Here is a 20846-nt window from a genome sequence, read left to right on the forward strand (position 1 = left end):
ACTCTGAAGGAACATTACCCTCCTTTACAAAACTGGCAGCGGCATTCTAAGGAAAAGTTTTAAAAACTGCAATGTGGGACCTTTGTACTTCAACGGAGCTCCCAGTTACCAACAGAAAACTGAGCTTCTTTGAAGTATCTCAGGCTCAGCAGTGGAACCTTTGGAGCCCCAAACCACTTATCACTTCTGTTAAATCTTGGCTTACACACGTGTCATTTTCCCAAGCTCTTCGACTTTCCTCTGATTTTTAAAGTGACCTTTTCCTGTCGTTCCAAATTACCCTGTTCTACGCATAAACAACAAAAACAAAAAGCAATCTGCCTCCAAAAAAGTCAAGAACTGAAAACAACAGGCACAAGCTTTCATCTTTGAACTCCCTGGGAACAAACCACGCAGCGGCTGTACAGATTTGCTCACAGGTCTGTCATCACATCTCAGACTGCTCCTAGATTTGACAGTAAATAGGGACAGATATGCACAAAACCAACTCCAGCAGCTTCATCAACTCCAGTGTGAGGTCTATGCACAGTGGCCTGCAGATGGACAAGAAACTTCATGTGCACATGTCCACCTTGCACAAAATTCCTTAAAAACACTTAACTGTCAATGATTCCCCAGGTTTTGATCAGGATGATGCAATTCATTTATAGGATGAGAGATGATGGCCTCAAGTTCCTTCAGGAGAGGCTCAGGTTGGGTATTAGGAACAATTTCTTCTCCCCAAGAGTGGGAGGCAGTGGAACAGGCTGCCCAGGGAGGTGGTGGGGTCACCATCCCTGGAGGTGTGTATGGAGATGTGGAGGACATGGTCAGTGGGCATGGTGGGGGAGGGCTGGGGTTGGGTGACCTTAGTGGTCTTTTCCAGTGATTCTATGATCCTATGATTTCACACTAAGCTAAGAGGGGTAATGAGACCCTTGCACATTTCACTCACAGCACTGGGTAGGTTTAAGTAGAACATGGTGGACCTGCTTTGATTGATGCAGGCAGACAGTTGTAACTCACATTTCCAACCAGCCCCAGACTGGTTGGTTTCAACACCCACAGCTGCTCAGATGTGAGACCCCCAGGCTCAAGATGAGACCCTCTGCCCTGCATCTCCAGCTGCACTGTGGTTCTGCTCAGAGGAGAGGGAAGCTCAATTTCTTGTTATTATTCCACTGAGAGGTGGAGGCCCATGAAGCTGTTATAATCTATTCTCTCAGATTAATTTCCCTTGGCAAGTTGATTATTAAAAAAAAAGCGAAGAGACAATATGAGATGATGCTATTTTCTTTTTTTTTAAAAGGTTTTATTTGTAGGAGACATTCTGTACAAAACAAAGGTAACTGTACATTTTGCACAAGGGGCAATATTCAATGACACTTTACCAAAATAGCACTTCTGCTCAGATTTACAATAGCTGATGTCTGTTGTAAGCTAAGGCGTCATGGAGGGTGAGAGGGTGTATTTTTCATAGCACAGAAGGGAAGAGAATGATTTTAAGATATACATAGAGGCCCAGTGCCAGTGTCTTGTACTGCACTATTCGCAAACAGTTGCTTTGTTCACCTCAGGAAGTCACGTTCATCGGGCAATGAAAATGAAATCGGGAAACAATGAGAAGGAAAACATAATCAACAAACTAGACGTAGGCTCCTACAACAGGATATGCTTCTGCACAGGTCTGTGCAAAGGTTTTTGCATCGCTACATAACATTTTGTATTGGTTTGTCTGATTATTCGATTCCAAAAGATATGTGATGCCTGAAGGCAAATTGCTTCATGTGTTTTATCATCAAATTGAAATGTGTGTTTTCTTGATGCAGAAATAGACAGAGGTTCGGTTGGTTGGTTCTCTGCTGAAGAGGTAGATCTAAGTGAGTATTTTCATTGTCTGTTCCCTCTTTATTGAAGGATGCCTCAGGAAACCTCAAGAGCAAGACTGGTGGCAGCAGTTTAGCAATGCAGTGCTCCAGCTTGGTGGGATTGCCCTGCAGAGGCAATGCTTTAGGAATATGGCCCAAGTGTTGTACAACACTTCTTGGCACAGGTGAATCTTGAGTTAGTTCAATTTTAAACAAATGGCAGACAATGGACTTTACATAAAAACATGTGTAGAAATAATTACAGATAATGAGTAAGAAAGATCTGGCCCAATGGGATTCTGTTATAATAGAATTTAAGGTTCAATAAAACTATTCTTCATAATCAGTAAGAACGGAGCCTTAAAGGCTTTGCAGCCTGTTTTAAAAAGAGGATCAGAGTACAGAGCTCCCTCCCACCTTCATTAATCTTTCAAGATAAACCATAAAACATTATCAGTCTCCAAGCCTTATTCATTAATCTTCAACTCTTTCTTAAAACCTGAAAAATTATTACATCTTGAGGGATGGAGTTCATCTGAGGCAATCCCCTTGGGCTCCATCTATACTCAGTTTATAATCCTCCAGTCAGGAGCACATTTCTTCTTGTCCATAAGAAAAGATAAATCACACCCTACTCTGAAGGGAGCCCAGAGCAAGAGCTCCTCATCACACATCTGCATTGGAGACATCCATATTCCAGCCAGATGAAATCAGGGCGGTAACACAGCAGCTCCCTTCCTCCCAGAGGAACACTTCTAGAAAGGAGGTTTTTTGGTACACCTAGTTCCAAAAATCTTTCATTGTTTTTCATCTCTTCACTATTTTCTGTCCAAATGCATTTTGAGAAATCTTATTTTATGATCTTGCTGCCCTCTTGGACTGTTTGCTCCATTGAGCACATGGGGACTGTAGTTGATAGGAAAATTCAAGAAAAAAGGTGTTTAATACAAGCTGGTGGCCTGGCTGACTCCATGCTCCAAGCCGTGCCACACTGGGATCTTTGAATGTTCGGGATCCAGAAAATGGAGCTCTTAAAGGTCAGATGAGGTGTGCATCATAAAGGCAGCCTTGAGTCCACCTGCAGCTGGCTGTGCAAACATCCCCCTACGTACAGTGAAATGTAGGGAGTTGGCAAAGGTCACATGGGGAATCGGCACTGGACTCAGATCTGATGCTCTCCGTGATGCTGAAAGGGAGATATACATCTCACCAAGTTCACAGAAAGAAGTTTGCCTATCTGACCTAAAACAAATTACATTATATTGCATCACATAAAATGAAAACGACCGCAGCTCTGAGATGTTTTACCACGTGTAGACACTTTGATGTGTGCAGGAAGCAAAGCAGGGCCTGATGCTCATTCACAGACTATCTCATGTTTTCTGCTAGCATGCACAGGTTGGTTTCCAAATCTAGCTCACGTGCCAGTGCCCTGAAATTTGTATCTGCAGAGGCAGCTTGGTATCTTCCAGCTACATGGAGTAGAACATTGAATTTCTGGTGGAAATTGATTTTGAAAATAGCAAGTGGTTCATTTGGGCTCGGAGAGGTTTGCATAGTGAGCAGTAAGAGAATGCTATGATAAAATCAGAAATTAAAAGTCTGTTATGAAGCTCCCATGATAACTGCACTCTCAAAAGATAAAAATAATTCTAGAAACACCGTTTCTCTGCAAATTGTCCATTAGCAATTAATATTTTCCAAAGCATTTTTTCCAATCTTCAGAACAGTAACTCATTCCAATTTTGGTAAATTTTCGCCAAAATATGTCACTTAAAAAATTCATTTCAGAACACAAACTGCTGTTTTGGTACCTCATGGTACATCTCCACTGTACACCATTTTCTCACACGCACTTTATTTACTCATGAATAACAGTATATATCACAGACAGGTGCCCTTTACATTTCCAATCTAACAGCACTTATCGGCCACTTTGGTGTAAATAAAGCCTGGTAAGTAAACTCTAGCCCATATGGCTACCAGTAGGTTCAGTCTTAGATTTGAACTTAGTGATATATGGTAATGAAGTGAATATTTATTTCTTGGATGATGTTTCATCCTGGCACTGGAGTGTCGCAGGTGAAGAACGAGGCAGTACAGGAAGGCAAAACAGGGACAGAAATAGCAGCTCAGCTCCTTTCATCAGATTTTTGGGAACAATTGCAGGATACAGAGTTGATCCAGAAAGGGACCTCGAGGGGACACAGACAACTCCATTGCTTTATCCATAACCATCACTTGACATTGGAGACTCTCAGCCTACACATTGAAACTGTACATTAAAGGCATCAACAAAGAATTTATCTAAGTGTTGTTTGCATTATAAGCAAAATATCCAAAGCATGAGGCGAACAAGGTGACGCTCCATCAGCTTGCACACAGCCATGTCATTCTTTCTCACCATAAGCAGCACAGGACTCCTGTCCTATTTCCTGTATTGGTGGGAATAGGAATGTGCTAATTCTGTCATTTCCTTTTTTTTCTTTGCAAATAAAGTGCAGGTCGGGTCAGTCACAAGATTGGTTCTGTGCCATTCCAGTCAATAACAGCTCCTTGCCACCTAGAAATAAAAGCAACCATTTTGCATCCGTGAGTTTATCGGGTTGTTGGAAAGGTCAGCTCACTATTCTCAACCACCCAACCACTCCTAGAGAGTGTAGGATGGACTCACTTGGGGTAACTTATCACATCTTCTCCAATGAAAAGGAAGCAAAATGAAGTATTTGCGCTCCTAATTTTAGGGTCCCACATTTGGAGATAATTTTCCTTATGCTTCACACAGTCTCCTCCAGGCAATAGAGTTCTCAGCAGCAGCTGATTCAGAACAAAAGCATTGGCTCTGCAAAGACTATGGGCAGTCTCCAAGATGGATAAGAGAATTACCTGTATGTAACCCAAATGAGACCAAATAACTTCATTTAGCAGCTATCCTTGCTCTTGTCCCTGGCTCCTTTGAAATATTCACTGGCTCACCTTAAAGGTAATCTTTTGCTTTTTCTATGGGGAGGCTTTGTTTTTTCTCTCTCTTACCCATTCTTCAGAATAACATTAAAGATATATACTGGAAAAGCAAAATATGTATATGCACAAAATTTTCCATCTTCTGAATCTCTGGCTGTGTATTGGCCACTACTGCTCAGCTGCCCACTGCAGGAACACCAAACCTGAACTTGTTGCCAGTTGGCTCCCCAGTGACCTCACCAGGCTGAAATGGGTCAACTCTCCCTACCACCAGAGTCATTCATTAGGTGCATGGCATCCTTGTCCATGGCATTTTTCATATTTGCAAATTCATGGTCCAGATCTTCTAAAAATGGAAACTACTGTCAAATACATAGATGTGGTGGGGACAATGTTGACTTGCCAGACTGCAAGCCACATTCTGTCTGTCATGGAGGAAAGGATATGTCAGCACAAATATAACAGCTCAGTCTTTTAGCTGAGCAAGACAGTTACGTGTACAACAAATCCAAAATCTAAATCCCTGCAGTATGCAGTGCAGGGTCTCAAGGGAAGTGACCACCTGCGGGACTTTTTTCAACCATCCCCAATAAAAGCACAAATAAACAAGTGTGGAAAATTGGGGCTGTGAATTTGTTTCCTTCCTTTTTTGATTTTGCCAAGAAAATCAAAAGTAAAATATTGCAGGAGGGGTGTCCTCCTCCCAGGGTTTAATAGGAATACACAGGAGTGATGCCACATGCATTAAGCTAATGGCAGAATGTGCCCTTGCTGGGAATAGCTGACCTAGTCTAGCATTTGTCAGGGCAGAGGGATGCTTCTTCCAGAGGTTCACTTTTCCCCAGAAAAAAAAACCAAACACAAGTGGGAGGTACAGCTGCCACCCTCAGATCCTATTGGATTGTTCTGGGATCACCATCAGCTCTTCCTTTATCTCTACATATAAATTCGACCTCTCTGAGGTCATTACAGCGTCAAGAGGGATCTACAGAGGCCACGACGCAAATTTAATCTGCTCTGAGGTTACTCCGTGAAAATATTAATGCTCTGACACCACTTTAAAGTTTCTGGCTTAAAATATGGCTAATCACTATGTGGTGCAGAACTCGCCTTTTGTGAAACAGGCTTTCAATAAAGAGCTTAACCAGCGTATTCTGAAGCAGGACTCTTGTAGATTTCCCCACAAGTCTTATCTCCTCTATTTATTTTCCACCTATTTTTCTTGAGCTGTCTGTAGAATGAAAAGCAATTTGCCAATTTGCTCATGCAGAGACAGCTTTGAAACTTTCTTACATATTGGATCTGCACAAGAAAAGGCACCAGATAGTGAGGAACCTCTTTCACAGGTGCTGAACTGGTCATTTCTTAATGAAAAAAACATGATCCAAAAAATTCAGAGCTCTCGTTTCTCCAATTGACTCACCACAGTGTAACCTAAATAGAACTCATATTGAATTATAATTTATCAGATTAGCAATATGAAAACAACACTGGTCTCATCTGGTTTGACTACGGCCTCATTTGAGGGTCATGGAAGTCAAATGGAACAGTTCCACTGAACCTTGGAAGAACTGGTTCAAGCCCTGAGCAATGCTCCCTCTGGAATAACTTTCAGAAAATATCTCTTGCATTGATCATCTGGCACCAATAACTTAGGATCAAGTGCCTGCCCTTTCTTCTCTTCTTACCTATCATATTTCTACCAAATGTCTCACTTTGAAGGAACACAGATCAGGGATGTGCCAGAACCACAAAGAAAGCTGAGTGTGGTGGGCTAACAAAATCTGTGTGGTGGGCTAACAAAATCTAAAACTAGATTCAGATTATAATATCAGATCAAAGTTTTCTTCTCCTTGGGCAGAGCTAACAGATGTTACCTGGAGGTGTTCAAGGCCAGGTTGGATGGGGCCCTGGGCAGCTTGGGCTGCTGTGAAATGTGGAGGTTGGTGGCCCTGCATTGGTGGGGGGTTGGAGCTTCATCATCCTTGAGGTCCCTTCCAACCCAAGCCATTCTGTTATTCTATGATTCTATTACCAGCAGCCCAGAGAGATGCTAAGAATGACGACAGTAAAATAAGAATATTCTTCAGGGGAGAATGGAATCAGACATCTGCATGGCATCTCCCCAAAACCCCACCCAGGGTTGCCCATTCCAAATGCCTGTCGATCCAAACCTGACTACTTCCATGGATGTCTTAGGCTGAAAACCCCAATAGAAATTGCACAACAGTGACTCTTCAGCTGGGAGTCTGCAGGTTAAATTGATCCCAGCTGAGGACTATCTGTCCTAGTCATGCAAAGGGTTACCTGCTTTAAACTCAAGCCCTCCTTCTCTGACATTTTGCAAAATAGGGAATAAAAGCATAAGCCTCCTCCTGCAGAAGCAAAACAACTCCTCTGATAATAATAATAATAATAATAATAATGAAAAAACTAAAAATGGAGACTATCTGTTACAGATCTTTCTACTGGGAGATGGCAAGAGAACAAACAGCAGACAGATGGCCAGCATAGGACTCCACACCCTGCAGGATGCTGATGTTCAGGTATGGGGCAACCCACTGGTAAGACTTTCCATTGACTGAAACAGCAGTAAGTCGTGCAAAAGAAAAGAAAAACCCCTAATCAAAACTTGGAAACAATGGTTGATATCAGTTCTATTCAGTTACACTATTAATTGTCCACACTGAGAAACTACTCTACCTTTTTTGATGATAAAGGTCTGATAATGAGCTTTATTGCTGTAAATGCTAGGTCAAAAGGAGTAGTGGCCCTGTTTATTTGTTTGCTTGCTTGTTTGTTTGGCTTGCTTTAATAACAATTATTTCATTGGTGTTTTCCACAGTTGTATGATAGTAAACATTTATTTTTGTATCTCTCAATTTGTTAAACACTCGTTCGTTTGTTTTGTTTTGACTTTTCTCCATATACCGTTTCAGAGCTGGAGAAAATTTCTTCAAGCAAAAAGGAATAACATGGCATGAAGGACCTTTAGCAGCAAGGCCATGCTTGAATAAATATGTTCAAAGCAATTGGAGAACACAGAAAACAAGGAGAGAGACTGATCAGGGTAAATCAGACCGTCCTAGAAATGGTACAAACAAAATTAATTGACACTGGAATTTGGTGGTAATTTACTTCCACAGTAGATTAAAGTAAGGAATTTAGAATAAACAAACATCATAGTTACCAAAGCTTTGTGTAACTTTGATGCAAGGCCAGGAATTGAAGACATTTTAAGAGCAACTTTAAATAGTTGCATGCAGTATTCACCCCACATTGTGGGTTTCTGAGGCTAAGGATTATCTATCTTTGTTTGCAGTCATGCTTATGTTTCCCTTGAACGGTGGAATCCATACAACCTATATGTGCAGGGAGTCTGAACCGATGTTGCTGCCATGCTAAAGGATGCCTCATTTGTTTTCTGTAAATCCATAAAGCCAGCCCTGCAGGAACACGCTGGTTGGCAGCCACTGTCCTTATTTGTGGCAGAGAAAGGAGGGAAATGACAAGGGAAATCTGAAGCTGCTAGGCTGTAATGGGCTTTGACAATGAGGCTTTTAATTCTTGCTCCAGAGATACTCAGATAGCAGCTTTCAAAGTCCTGTTGAAGGAGTGATATAAAGCTGATACTTTCAGCCAGGGTAAGTTCCTGATTTTGCTTCTTCCATAACTCGGTAAACTGAAAATGTTCTCGTTAAATTCAGCACAATTTGGATAAATTATTTAAAAGTCCATCCTTTAATATCATATTTGCCTGGAGAAGTCAATGCTTCCATGGACAGTTTGAGAGAACTAAGACCACTGAGGTCTCAGGTCTTTGGGTATCAAAGGTGGCACCCAAGTGTTTCTGTGCTTTGATATTTTTCAGAAAAGACTGATGAAGATGGAAGAGAACTTCATCTTTTCTCATTATACCTCTACAATAGGAACCAATGAGTTTTGAGAATCCACATTTTGATCTTTTGAAATCAAGTTGAGCTCTCGAATTATGGCTCAGTCAGCTTCTGGTGACATAATGACAGTTCCTCTACGAGTGAAACGAATGCCTTGGACAATTTGATGTACAATGAAGAGTGATATTTTCTAACTCTTAACCAGTAATTTTGCAAGAGTAACTGCCACAATATTAACTTTATAGCCACACTCAAGCTTTACATGCATTATTTACATAACTCTGTAAAAATATTTGCATGTTAAATGCCATTTTCACTTACTTTGTCCTGATGCAGTGCTCAAGTGGAGGAGTAAGATCATTATCTTCAGTGCACATCTGAGTCGTGTCTAAAAACACATAGCAGACATAATTAGAGGCTGAGGTATATATCTATTAATTACTACACTGCAGTGGTTTCTAGAAACCCTACCCATGGACGTGACAGCATAGACAAGAATCCCTACTGCTCACACTGTAAACCTCAAAGCATTTCAACTCTTGGTCTGTTGGCTATTCGTATGGTGGCTGCTCAAAGGCTGAAAGGAGGTGACTACATGTAAGCTTGCTGTTGGAAACGATCCCTAAGTTTGGGCCCAATGTTAGCTGATCTAGGCCAGAATCTTGCCCAGAATTGTACTGACTACTTAGCAGTAAGGATAACTGTGGGACAGTGTTTGTACCATGACCAAACCAGGCTACCTGATCAATATAGAGATGGTTCCAAGGAAAACTAGAAGGCCAAGTGAAAGGATATGCTGGAGGGCTATTGTGAGGATTCTATTTTGCAGTCAATTAATTGGTTATTAAGAAAGCAGTTTAATCACACACTGAGGACAGTAACAGTCCTACACATGAATAACAAACCCCAAATCCATCACAAAGTAAATTAAGATTCCTTCACCCCTGAAAGGAAAACTGTCCCTTTAGGGTGGAAAGAGTGCACGGATGGGGGAAGACAGTGTCGTGTGAGATGGAAGAGAGCTACCACGGTCTCTGAGCATTCCTTTGGGATGGAGAGGCAATTGCATTGTTCCGGGGAAAACAGAGAGGTCAGTGTCTCAGAGCCTCGATCTGTCAACAGTGAAAGTAGTTGCTGAATTTCCCAGGGAGAAAACATCCTGCAGCCAGCTTGGATGTCAGTCTGCTCAGCTGTTTCCTGTTTTGGAGTAAAACATCTTAAACTGCTGTACACTGGAGCTGGTTTTTGGCAGTTTTCTTTCAGCCCACGGGAATGTTGTGAGCAACTGATGGTACCAAGCCAGGGTGCAGGATATGGAGCTGACGCAGTGAGACTGATGGAGACAGGATGGGAGGCAATGCTCCTATATTCACTACTGACCGTCTCAGCTATATCTGACTTCCTCCTGTCAGTACAAATACCTGCAGAATGCTCTGAGTGACTGCAGGGGCAGAGTAACAGAAAACAGTCAAAATTTAAAATTACATAAAGTAGTGGCAGTTTTATCCTGGAGCCTCAGAAACCGAATGGATGCACTGGAATCTTCCAAGATTCAATGGGCCTCTCTCATCCTAATATTGAAGAGTTTGTAAGAGTTTGTTACAGGTCTCCAATAGCACACCACAGAATCACAGCATCACAGAATGCCTTGGGTTGGAAGGGACCTCAAGGATCACGAAGCTCCAACCTCCCACCAATGCAGGGCCACCAACCTCCACATTTCACAGCAGCCCAGGCTGCCCAGGGCCCCATCCAACCTGGCCTTCAACACCTCAGGGATGGACGGGGCATCCACAGCCTCTCTGGGCAGCTGTTCCAGCACCTCACCACTCATAGAAAAGAACACATCTTTCTCTCAGGTATTTAAAACATTTAGATGTTTTACTAAGGGCTGGTTTAGTGGGGAAATATTGGTGGTAGGCGGGTGGTTGGACTGGGTGATCTCAGAGGTTTTTACCAACCTTGGTGATTCTATGATCCTATGAATAGTGTTTGTACACTCCAGGAATTCTTGATATGACATTTAGGATCTTAGGATCCCTTACAAAGAAGCAGCATTTGCTGTCCTAATCACAATATCAGCAGAGAATAAGCATCCAGCACAGCTGCCTTTCATAGTCATTGCCAACTTGCAAAGTTTTGTCAGTTTTAGACTTGAGTTCTTCCAACTAGACTTTGAACTGATGTTTTTCATAGAAAGGAATATGAAAGTATCACTAAAAGTATACCTTACCAAATCAGACAGAGAGCATTTAGCTAAGTTATTTAACTAATGACTGCATTAAAGTGTTTCACATAACTCATTTGGAGCAAAGAGCCTCAGTGTTACACTGTTCCATCTCGGAGTCACCAAGAGCAGTAAGGACCCGAGTATGATCTCTTCTATTTACACTTATATCTAAGCTAAGGATGAGAAACTGAGCGTTAGATGAGATACAAACTTGTTATTCAAGAGATACGTGAGGACAGGTTCAGGGGAGTGGAACTGGAACAGACAAGACATAATGCTCATTATTTAAATGGCCACCTTAGGAAGTGATGTTTTATTAATTGCTTTCCCAGAAGACTTTTGCACGTTGGAACAATCTCATCTTACCTTTGGAGACAATATATTGTGAATGTTGACATAGATAGGTATTAATGATATATATTAGAAAACAGTAGTATTTCTCCGAGCAGAACAAGAAGCTCTTTCCTACAAGTGCTCTGCGTGACCTGTAACAACAATCTCACTGAGTCTTTAAACAACTGACAAAAGCACACGAACAATTAATTTAGATCCACTGGCTTGTTTTCTCTCTATGACTATCAGAAAATTCTACTAAATGGAAAGAACTGATGAACCTTTATTTAGGACTTAGTGTTGAACTCACTACTAGCTGCAGCCTGCTTTTAGGAAGGAACTTCATATTTCTTGTCTGTATTTTGGCACGTGGTTATCAGTAAGAGAAGTGCAAAGTCTTAATCCCATATTGATGGTGATTAAATGCAAAACAGTAATTGCAGTTACTCCAAAAATGTAATTCTGCTTCTACTTTCTGGCTTTTATACAATTCTTGCCCAGTATGATTTCTTCAGGATTTCCTAAATGTGATCTTGATTGTAATCTTCATAACTATATGTAAGATCTACATTTCAAGGAATTCCCTTTATTGCTAGCAAGAAGCAAACAACCTCCCAAACTGAGATCTGTGAGATGTGGCTGTGCAGCATCCAGGACTTCATGCTATATCTCTGCATAATGCTGCCTTATCACCACAGCCTGTTGATATTTCCATGATGGAAATACCAGTCATACTTGCCATCGTGGTATTTCTACCTGGTACTGCATGCATAGCTTAGATTTATGTTCAGTGTCACCTTTAAGAAGTAAAACAATTCCACTTTTTCTCCAGACCAAGTGCAGGATTACTGCACTGCCAGAGCTACAAAAGCCTTCCCCTGGAATGATGAAACTATTTGCAGTTTACAGCCTTCTGTAGAATGTCACAGATAACAAAAGAAGAGGCTGGATCCCTGCAAGGGGCTATGGCTACAAGAAAAAGACATCTTCCTCTCAGTGCAAGACTCATCTTTGAGGAGAAATAAACAGTTCTGCCTCCAAGCACTTTCAGGGGTCTCAGAGCATTGGGATTTGGATTTTGGAGATATCTCTGATTTATCAAAGAGAAAAAGAAGGATGCCTGTTTAGGACCATATGATGCACAATGCAACAGAATACAATGAACGTTTCTCAATCTCCCCATTCCTCTTCAGAATCCTCTATATCACTCAGAAAGAATCCCTCTACCTGAAGGAGAAATCCTCCTCTGCTTACAGTCACGAGCATGGAGCAATTCTCTTGAACCATTTGAAAACAGCAAGCCTAGGGACACATCCACAGACCAAAACCACTGAAGAGATTACTTCTTTTATATGGACAACATATAACCGCCAAATAAATCCTGGAAAACATTCGGCCTAAAAAGGCTGAATAAAAAAAGTGTTAGCCTATGAAAATAGTGAGATTTTTGGTCATCATTATTGTTTTGATAACGTGTTAACATTTACAATATGTTGTCTCCAAGTGAAGATATAGGGATTTTTTTTGTACAGTCTGTACTAATAAATCTTCCTGTATCTGGGACAGATTTGTGGGAACCATTTTGCAGCAACGTGCTGTGGAGGTTGAGAAATTGCAGAAATAACATATAATGCAATGGCTACAATTGAAAGTCATGGCCTTCAATCAAAATAAGAGGAAAGAAAGACTACAGCATTCACTACCAAACCTTACGAGATGTTAAAGGCCTCCAGAGCCACCATCATACCAACTGCTTTGCCACAGGGCCTTATTTAGAACTCATCCTGTCCAAGAATCAGAATATTAATGCAAACAAGGAGCACCAACAGGCTATTTTTAAGAGAGGACTTCAGCAGAGCGTCTCCTTCAGATAAAGATAGAGTTTGATTAGATTGTATAAATGCAGTGATGGATGGAAAGCAAAGGATAAGGAGGCTATTGTAAGCAAATATGAATTTAGTGCTCAAGAATATCTTAATATGGAAATGAATAGGAGCTTTCTCAGCATCAGAATACTGCTTGTCCAACTATCTTCCAGTCCAAGAAGCACAACTTCTGTAAAAGCAGCCCTGTAATTTGACATGGTTTCCTGAAAGAATGTGTTTAACAAGTCAGATCTTTCACATTCTCATATTTCCAAGCATGCTCACAAGCAGGCTTGTCTTACAGCCATCATCTGAAGCAGTTGGATTTGGAAGCAAGGATTTAATCCTTCTTCACCTGCTATGCTCACACTACCACGTATGCAGTGCTGAGGAACAGGAGGTTTGCACTTTCTGCCTGCAGAAAACACATGGGAACATCTGGAGGAAAATGCCCTTCCAAGGGCTTGTCCTCATGACTGCCTTGAGAAATCTACCTTCAAATGAAACATCAAGACTAATTCTGGGAATTAGAAAACAGGCTCAAAAATGCTCTCATAACACCTGATACCATCATCAATTTGTTAACTTTTCTTTCAATTTTGGATGCTTCTTTTTGATGTCACCATCACAAGGGGTGAGATGCAGAGTCGCTGCATTGTACGTACCAACTGTTAGTCGTATTTCTTCTTCTTGGTTGGCCAAGCCATCATAATAATAGAGGTCAAACTTCCGCTCAGTTTTCCAGTCGCCTTGTAAATCCTTTTCCAGACAAAAAAGCACACTGAAGTGGCTTTCGCTGCATACCAACCAAATTGGGTATTTAGGAGTCTTCAGGTAACAACCAACCTAAAAGAAAGATTCAGAAGATTACAGACCAGGAAAGATCTGGTAAGTCATTTAGAGGTTCAAAGCAAGTATCTGGCCTTGATTATAAGTGATAAAATCCAGCCGTGGTACCCTTACAGCAAACAAGATCACAACCCAAATGATCAGAACAAGAAGAAACTCTGTCCTCTGAAAGAGCTGTAAAATTCATTTCTATCACTTCTCATGGGACTTATGTTTTAAGGCAGACATACCTATATATGCTTAAATACCTGCGGGGATGCATCTATTGCTCTGAAACATGGTGGGTGCTGATATAAAAAGAGCCATGGAGATTTCTGCATCCCCTGAAGTCAGACAGTAAAATGTAGTATTTTCTTCTACTGTGTTCTGAGATAGCTACCACTCTCCTGTTGCATGCCACTGTCTTAATCCATGACAGAATCACTGCCATGCTGGTTATTGGGTATAACCATCTTTATTCTACTTGAAGTTTTGTGTTTTATCTCCTAAACAGACATGGCACTGTTGGGATGATGTAGATCTGCAACTCAAGGGATGGCAGCCAAGCATCCAAGTGTATATGCAGGAAAATACAGCATCAGTTTCTGCCTCTGTAATACAGGTCATACATCACTAAAAAGCAGAAGTCAATAAATATTGTGATAAAAAGCCTAAATAGTATTCTAAGGCATAAGGAACATATCCTTCTTATTATTAAGATTTAGAACTCAAATCTGAAGTGTTACAAAATTATCTTCCCAAATGATAATCTCTTCTGATGCCGGATAACAGCTTACTCACTACTTAAGTAACTCCTGCCTGATTCATTGCTTTGTCAGTATCTATTTAAAACCGGCTTTTATACAACAGTTTTGTTTTTTAATTCTTGGCTTACATGTACTGCATTTTTTTACAAGCTTACAAAAACACTCATAACAGGAGTTATCAAGAAGGGAAATACACAGATGCAACAAAAGATGGCAAATTAGAGGGCAATGGATGAAAAGATTCAGTTGCACAAACATCCACATTTTAGTATCCTGATAAATCAAAGCCAAAAGGGAACAGTCACTCTTATAAAAAAAAATGTTTTCTTCCCATATATGTCTGCTAAAGTAACTTGTAAGCTTCATCAAACAACATTTGACAAAAAAAGATTAGAGAGATACAGAACTGTTTCCAAGCAGACATCCACCCCAACTCTTACTCACATGAACAATTCTACTGAAGTCAGGACAAGTTGTTCAGATGAGTAAGGTCTTGCAGGAACACTTTCCAAATATGCATAGTTTTCAATCACAATGCTATCAGAAGAAGGCAAGGCCCTCAACTTGAGGGCAACAATGAGAACATCAAAATGTTGCGTGTCAAATCTCATTTCCCATAAGAAATGGGAAGTCTCCAATACAGTTACACCACTTTTACTAGTTCAGAATCAGATGCCACTTTTAACATCACACTGTGTACCAGGAGTGGTCAGTGCCTCCTGATGTGCTTCTGCCCCACACTCTGTTTTACTGTCGTCAGCTTCTAGGGGCCTCTGGCTCTCCAGCTAAGTCAGGCTATTCCTACTCTAGCAGACAAAACAAGTTCAGGTTTTGTTCACAGCCTTAAGTCCAAGTGGCACAGAATGGTTTGTGTCCATATGGCTATAAGCAGCATCCCTATCATACAGCATTCCTCAAGCTACGTGTGCATTTCTTTCTACAAGAAGTAATAAAATGAAATTGAGAACCATGCTTCCAAACTTTCAGAAAATACACACAACCATGGATTCACAACCATTTGTTCTCAGATCCACGCCTTGGTCCTGGTTAGTTTTGCATCCAGATGTGGCCTGCAGCAATCCCAGACATCACTGCAGTGGTCCACCCAGCAGCTGGCTACTTCAATCTGTTTCTAATCTCACTTCCAATTTAACTGTCCAGAAAATTCAGTTCTGTGATGATTTTTTCAGCCAAGTTTCTTCCCATACAACAGTGTACTCTGTAGAACTGTAAGACTTACTGAGCAAAGAGTCCATAGTGAAGTCTAACAGCAGCCCAAATCCAAGGAATTACATCTTTCAAACACATTTACTCCATTCTCTTATTGCCTTTCATCTCCTGACGTGCATCTGCCATGCAGGAACAAACACACAATCCCAACCACTAACAGTGTCACATGTTCCCTTTGCTCTATCTAAACACTCCCATGCCTCTTCATCCTTCTCCATACAAGTATGTGCCATGTTTTCTGCTGGCTCTCCTTGGCCTTTTGACAACTACAGACATCTTCCAGCAGTTCCCCATCACACAAGCTCTCTGTTACGTCAGCGAAATACTTCAAACAAAACTCAGAAAAATACACAATAATCTGAGAAACAGCCCATGAACTCCAGACAGGTGGGAGCAGTCTCCCTTAAACATATCTCCATTTAATGAGGTGATAAGTAAATTATACATGTCCTGTAGTCTTTGATATATGCACGTAGTGATCACGCTGTGCAGCAACATTCCACTCATGCTTATGAGCATCACAGTGGACAAAATAGCCCCTCACCTTCACTGTGAGGATTCTCTTGCTCACTTTTTCAAGCATCACTTGCTGAGTGGGCAAAAAGAATGTCGCCATTTAACTGGTCCACCTGCTCAGTGGTGAGTGCTTCTTCAGTTGCCTGGCCAGATTGTTGGGTGATAACAAACCTGGACTGTAACAGCACCTTGGAACAGGACACTGAAGGACAAGAATGAGCATCTCGTGATCTGACTCAAAACCACTTAAGCTGACTTTGAGTATGCACCTTCCAGCAAGTGCTTCCAGGAAACGGGGCCCTTCTTTCCACCTGCTGTGAGCTGCCCTACAGATGTACTGACAGCACTGACTTCCAAAAGCAAATCAGGAGTACATCTGTTTAATCAAATATCATTATTTTTGTTAAGGGCTCATTGGCTGTCTTATAGTTTGAAGAATAGAAGAAGCTTCTTGTGGTATCATAATGCATTACAAAATAATAATGTATTACTATTCAATATTTATTTTCAAGCTTGCTCATTAACCTTTGCCAAGGCAAAAAAAAATAAGAGGGGGAACGTGTTAGATGTCTTTTTCCAATTCCTAAGGAGACTTCACCGAACAGTAATCGTATCCCTTACAAATCCTGTAAGAATGCTCATAAATTTCAGAGACACAATCCTCATCTTTGGAAAATGTCAACCTTGGTAAAGCAAGCACTTTCAAAAGGCTCATTTTCAACACTACGGGTGGTCTTTTTCCACATATGACTTCAGTGTGTATTTGCACAATGGTGAAATTAAATCAGACATATTTACTACAGGAGAATTATTCATATGTAACTGCCAACATGAGTGTATGGTACTGCACCATTCAGACATTATTTCCTCATTGAGCAAGGCTTTTGCCATATGTATTCCAAATGAAACAAACAAACAGCCTATCGTTTGTTCTTTTTCCCCCAGTTGCCATGGCCTTTGCTGGTTTGAATTAACATTAAACAATGTTCCAACAGTGTTCGGACAGAGGACTTAATGATGTAAAAACAGACACCCTTATAATAGCTTGGGTGATTGAGGACACAATAGACTCAGATGACCCTTTCCACCACCATTAATGGAACAGCAGGTCAACCTATTACTAATATATCTCCATTTACACTTGTATTGTTGCTACATGCTATTATGTTTGCATGTTATTAAGGAACATTGTCAAGTTTATTTTCATTAAATACGTACTTAATTTTAATTTCTGATTAAGACATAAAATTAATGTTCACAACTTCTGATATTCAGACTATGTGCAATTTAATGGCTATGCCAGGTCAGGCAGAGATTGAGGCATTTTTTTAGCCAGATATTTATTAGCAGTAGTAAGAAAAAATTATAGATACATGGGAGTCATATTTTCCATAGCTTTGAGTCCTTTCTGATGGTGAATTTGGGGGAAAAAAGTACATAATTAATGGAGAAGAACTGAAAAAGATGTGTGCTCAGTCCCAGGATGACCAAAGGAAAGAAAAGACTTGGGCAGCACTGATTTTTTACTTAGGTCTATAAGAGAACACAGCAATTGTAGTAAGGCAAAAAGATCTCCAGGTGCCAGGTAGCCTCGAGATCGTTCCTTTATCCTTGTCCCATTCTGCTGCTTTTCTTGTATGTCCCACCACGTGAAGTAATATCAAGGGAAAATCACCCCCTCATTCAGACTTCAGGACTTTCCCATTCCTTAGGCCAGGTGGAGGAATTTATACTAATTTCAATCTCTTGCTTTACTGCAATGACAAAGATAGGTCAAGATTCAGTCCACTTAACTCTAACATCTATTTGTTGGCCCTCTAATTTGGGTTGGCCTCTAGGCTTTGGCTCTCTGTAAAAATCAAGAAAGAAGAGAGAAAGTTTGATGGGTTCAGTCCAGACCAAAATACCAGATATCTACAATATGAGCAGATACGAGGACAATATTTGACTTAACATTTTCTGTTATGCATTTAACAAACAATGCAAAGTTCTTTTAAATGTGAAGTTTGTCTTATAGTCTTACATTAAAACGCTGTGATGGTTTGTTATTTGGCAGAATTTAGACAAGAAATCAATGCCAATATTTCAGCAACAGTGAGTGGCTAGAGGGAAAAAAAAAAAAGTCACAGAATCACACAGAATCACAGAATCGCAGGGGTTGGAAGGGACCTCCAGAGATCATCGAGTCCAACCCCCTGCCAAAGCAGGCTCCCTACACCAGGTCGCACAGGTAGGCGTCCAGGCGGGTCTTGAATATCTCCTGGGAAGGAGACTCCACCACCTCCCTGGGCAGCCTGTTCCACTGCTCCGTCACCTCACCGTAAAGAAGTTCTTGCGCACATTGGTGCGGAACTTCCTATGCTCCAGCTTCTGGCCATTTCCCCTTGTCCTGTCTCCGCACACTGCTGAAAACAGTCTGGCCTCGCCACTTTGCCCCCCACACCTTAGATATTGATAGACCTGGATCAGGTCCTGTGGGGTGATACAGCAGAAGTCTTCACGAAAGGAGAGCGAATAATCCCAATTCTTCTGTGTGCTGCTTTTGCTAGTAAGCAAAGCAAAGTGAAAGGACCTGCCCAGGAGATTCAGTTCCTAGGTATAAAGTGGCAAGATGGCTGTTGCCACATTCCAGCATATGTGATTGACAGAATCACTCCTTTGCCTCCACTCAGTAGCAAGAGAGAGACACAGTCTTTCCTGGGCATAGTGGGCTTTTGGAGAATTCACGTTCCAAACTATATCCTCATCGTAAGCCTGCTTTATCAGGCGGCACGGAAGAAGAATGAGTTTACATGGGGCCCTGAGCAGCAGCAGGCTTTTGAACAGATTAAACGGGAGATAGCCTGTGCTGTGGTCCTAGGGCCAGCACGGACGGGACAGGATGTAAAGAACATCCTCTACACTGCTGCTGGAGAGAAAGTCCCACTTGGAGTCGGTGGCAAAGAGCCTCAGGAGAGACCCGGGGCCGACCCCTGGGATTCTGGAGTCGAGCGTACAGGGGGTCCGAAGAGTGCTGCACTCCTACTGAGAAGGAGATCTTAGCCGCGAATGAGGGGGTTCGGGCTGCTCAGTCGGTACTGAAACACAGCTCTTTTTAGCACTTCGACTGCCATTGCTGAACTGGATGTTTAAAGAAAAGGTTCCCCCCACCCATTACCATATTCCCTACCATGCACCAGCCTCTGGTAAAACTGAACGATACAATGGGTTGTTAAAAACAATGCTGAAAGCAATGGGTGGCGGAACATTTAAGCACTGGGAGAAGCATTTGGCAGAAGCCACCTGGTTAGTCAATACCAGAGGATCTATCAATCGTGATGGTCCTACTCAATCCAGCTCCCTACATACCGTAGAGGGAGATAAAGTCCCTGTAGTACATGTAAAAAGCATGTTGGGAAAAGCAGTTTGGGTTCTTCCAGCTTCTGGAGAGGGCAAACCTCTCTGTGGTACTGGTTTTGCCCAGGGACCAGGCTCCACTTGGTGGGTGATGCATAAAAATGGGGATGTTCAATGTGTAGCACAAGGAAATTTGATGCTGGGGGAGTGCAGTCAGAAATTCTAGGTGTATGTATGTACATAGACGTGTGTGTAATGCATCGTAATCGTTTGTTTGTGTATACATATATATATTAAGCATGATGTAGTGATGTAGAATAAAGGGTGGAATGTCATGGTTTTGTGTTTTTTGGTTTTCGGTATTCCACATCACAACATCATGTAGTGCACTGGGAGTTAAAGTGTTAATGCTCCAATTTCAGGTAGCCATCCCTATACATCATGGAAGTCATGGGATCTGCCCTTCTGGGTGGGGCGGTCTCTTACTGCCTTGCAGTGGGTGCTGGAGGGTGCTTTCCTAGCCCTTTCAAGCTTTTCAGGCTTGATTCGGTCTCAGGAACTCTCTCACTCTCTCTCTTATTTTATTTGATTTATTAGTCTCAATTTCAGTGAGATTGTATTCTATTGTATTATCTTGCATTCCGACATCATAGTTAGTAAAATAAGTTTTCCACCATAGATTGTTGCCGCTGTTTTTATTTTTCCTTCCTTGAGCCCAGCTCCCATCTCCCTATCCCTTTTCCCTTTTCCTTCCCATTTTGTGCAGCTGCAGGGGGGGCCCAGGGGCCCACCGCCTCCCTGTCACGGCATAGATCTAGTTGCAGAGGAGTAACAATTGAGGCTGACTTAGATGCAGCAGTGTTCGGGTACGTAGATGTTTGATAGCATCACAGAGCACTTCAGTGAGGCCTGCATGCACAAGACTCTTCTAAGCATAACTTCTGTCAGGGTTGCAATTCTCTTTACGAATATTTGGTTAGCATTTGTCAATTAAAAAAATAAATAAATCAGAAAGATATGCTTATAAAGTATGA

General features: G+C 41.5%; 1 protein-coding gene across 2 annotated transcripts in view; it reads right to left on the reverse strand.

Moving 5' to 3' along the window:
- Positions 1-1279: 1279 nt before the first annotated feature.
- Positions 1280-20846, reverse strand: part of MINDY4 (MINDY lysine 48 deubiquitinase 4) — a 154655-nt gene continuing 135088 nt past the window's right edge. For both annotated transcript variants that reach the window (XM_090143288.1, XM_090143289.1), the window contains exons 16-18: positions 13801-13981; positions 9029-9095; positions 1280-4410 (exon numbers count right to left, since the gene is read on the reverse strand). In XM_090143288.1, coding sequence (XP_089999414.1) covers positions 4362-4410; positions 9029-9095; positions 13801-13981 — 297 coding nt within the window. In that variant the 3' untranslated portion in view covers positions 1280-4361. The remainder of the gene's footprint in view (positions 4411-9028; positions 9096-13800; positions 13982-20846) is intronic.

This window comes from Phasianus colchicus, chromosome 6 (assembly GCF_987193195.1).
Source record: "Phasianus colchicus chromosome 6, bPhaCol1.hap1.1, whole genome shotgun sequence".
Classification (NCBI taxonomy): Eukaryota; Metazoa; Chordata; class Aves; order Galliformes; family Phasianidae; genus Phasianus; species Phasianus colchicus.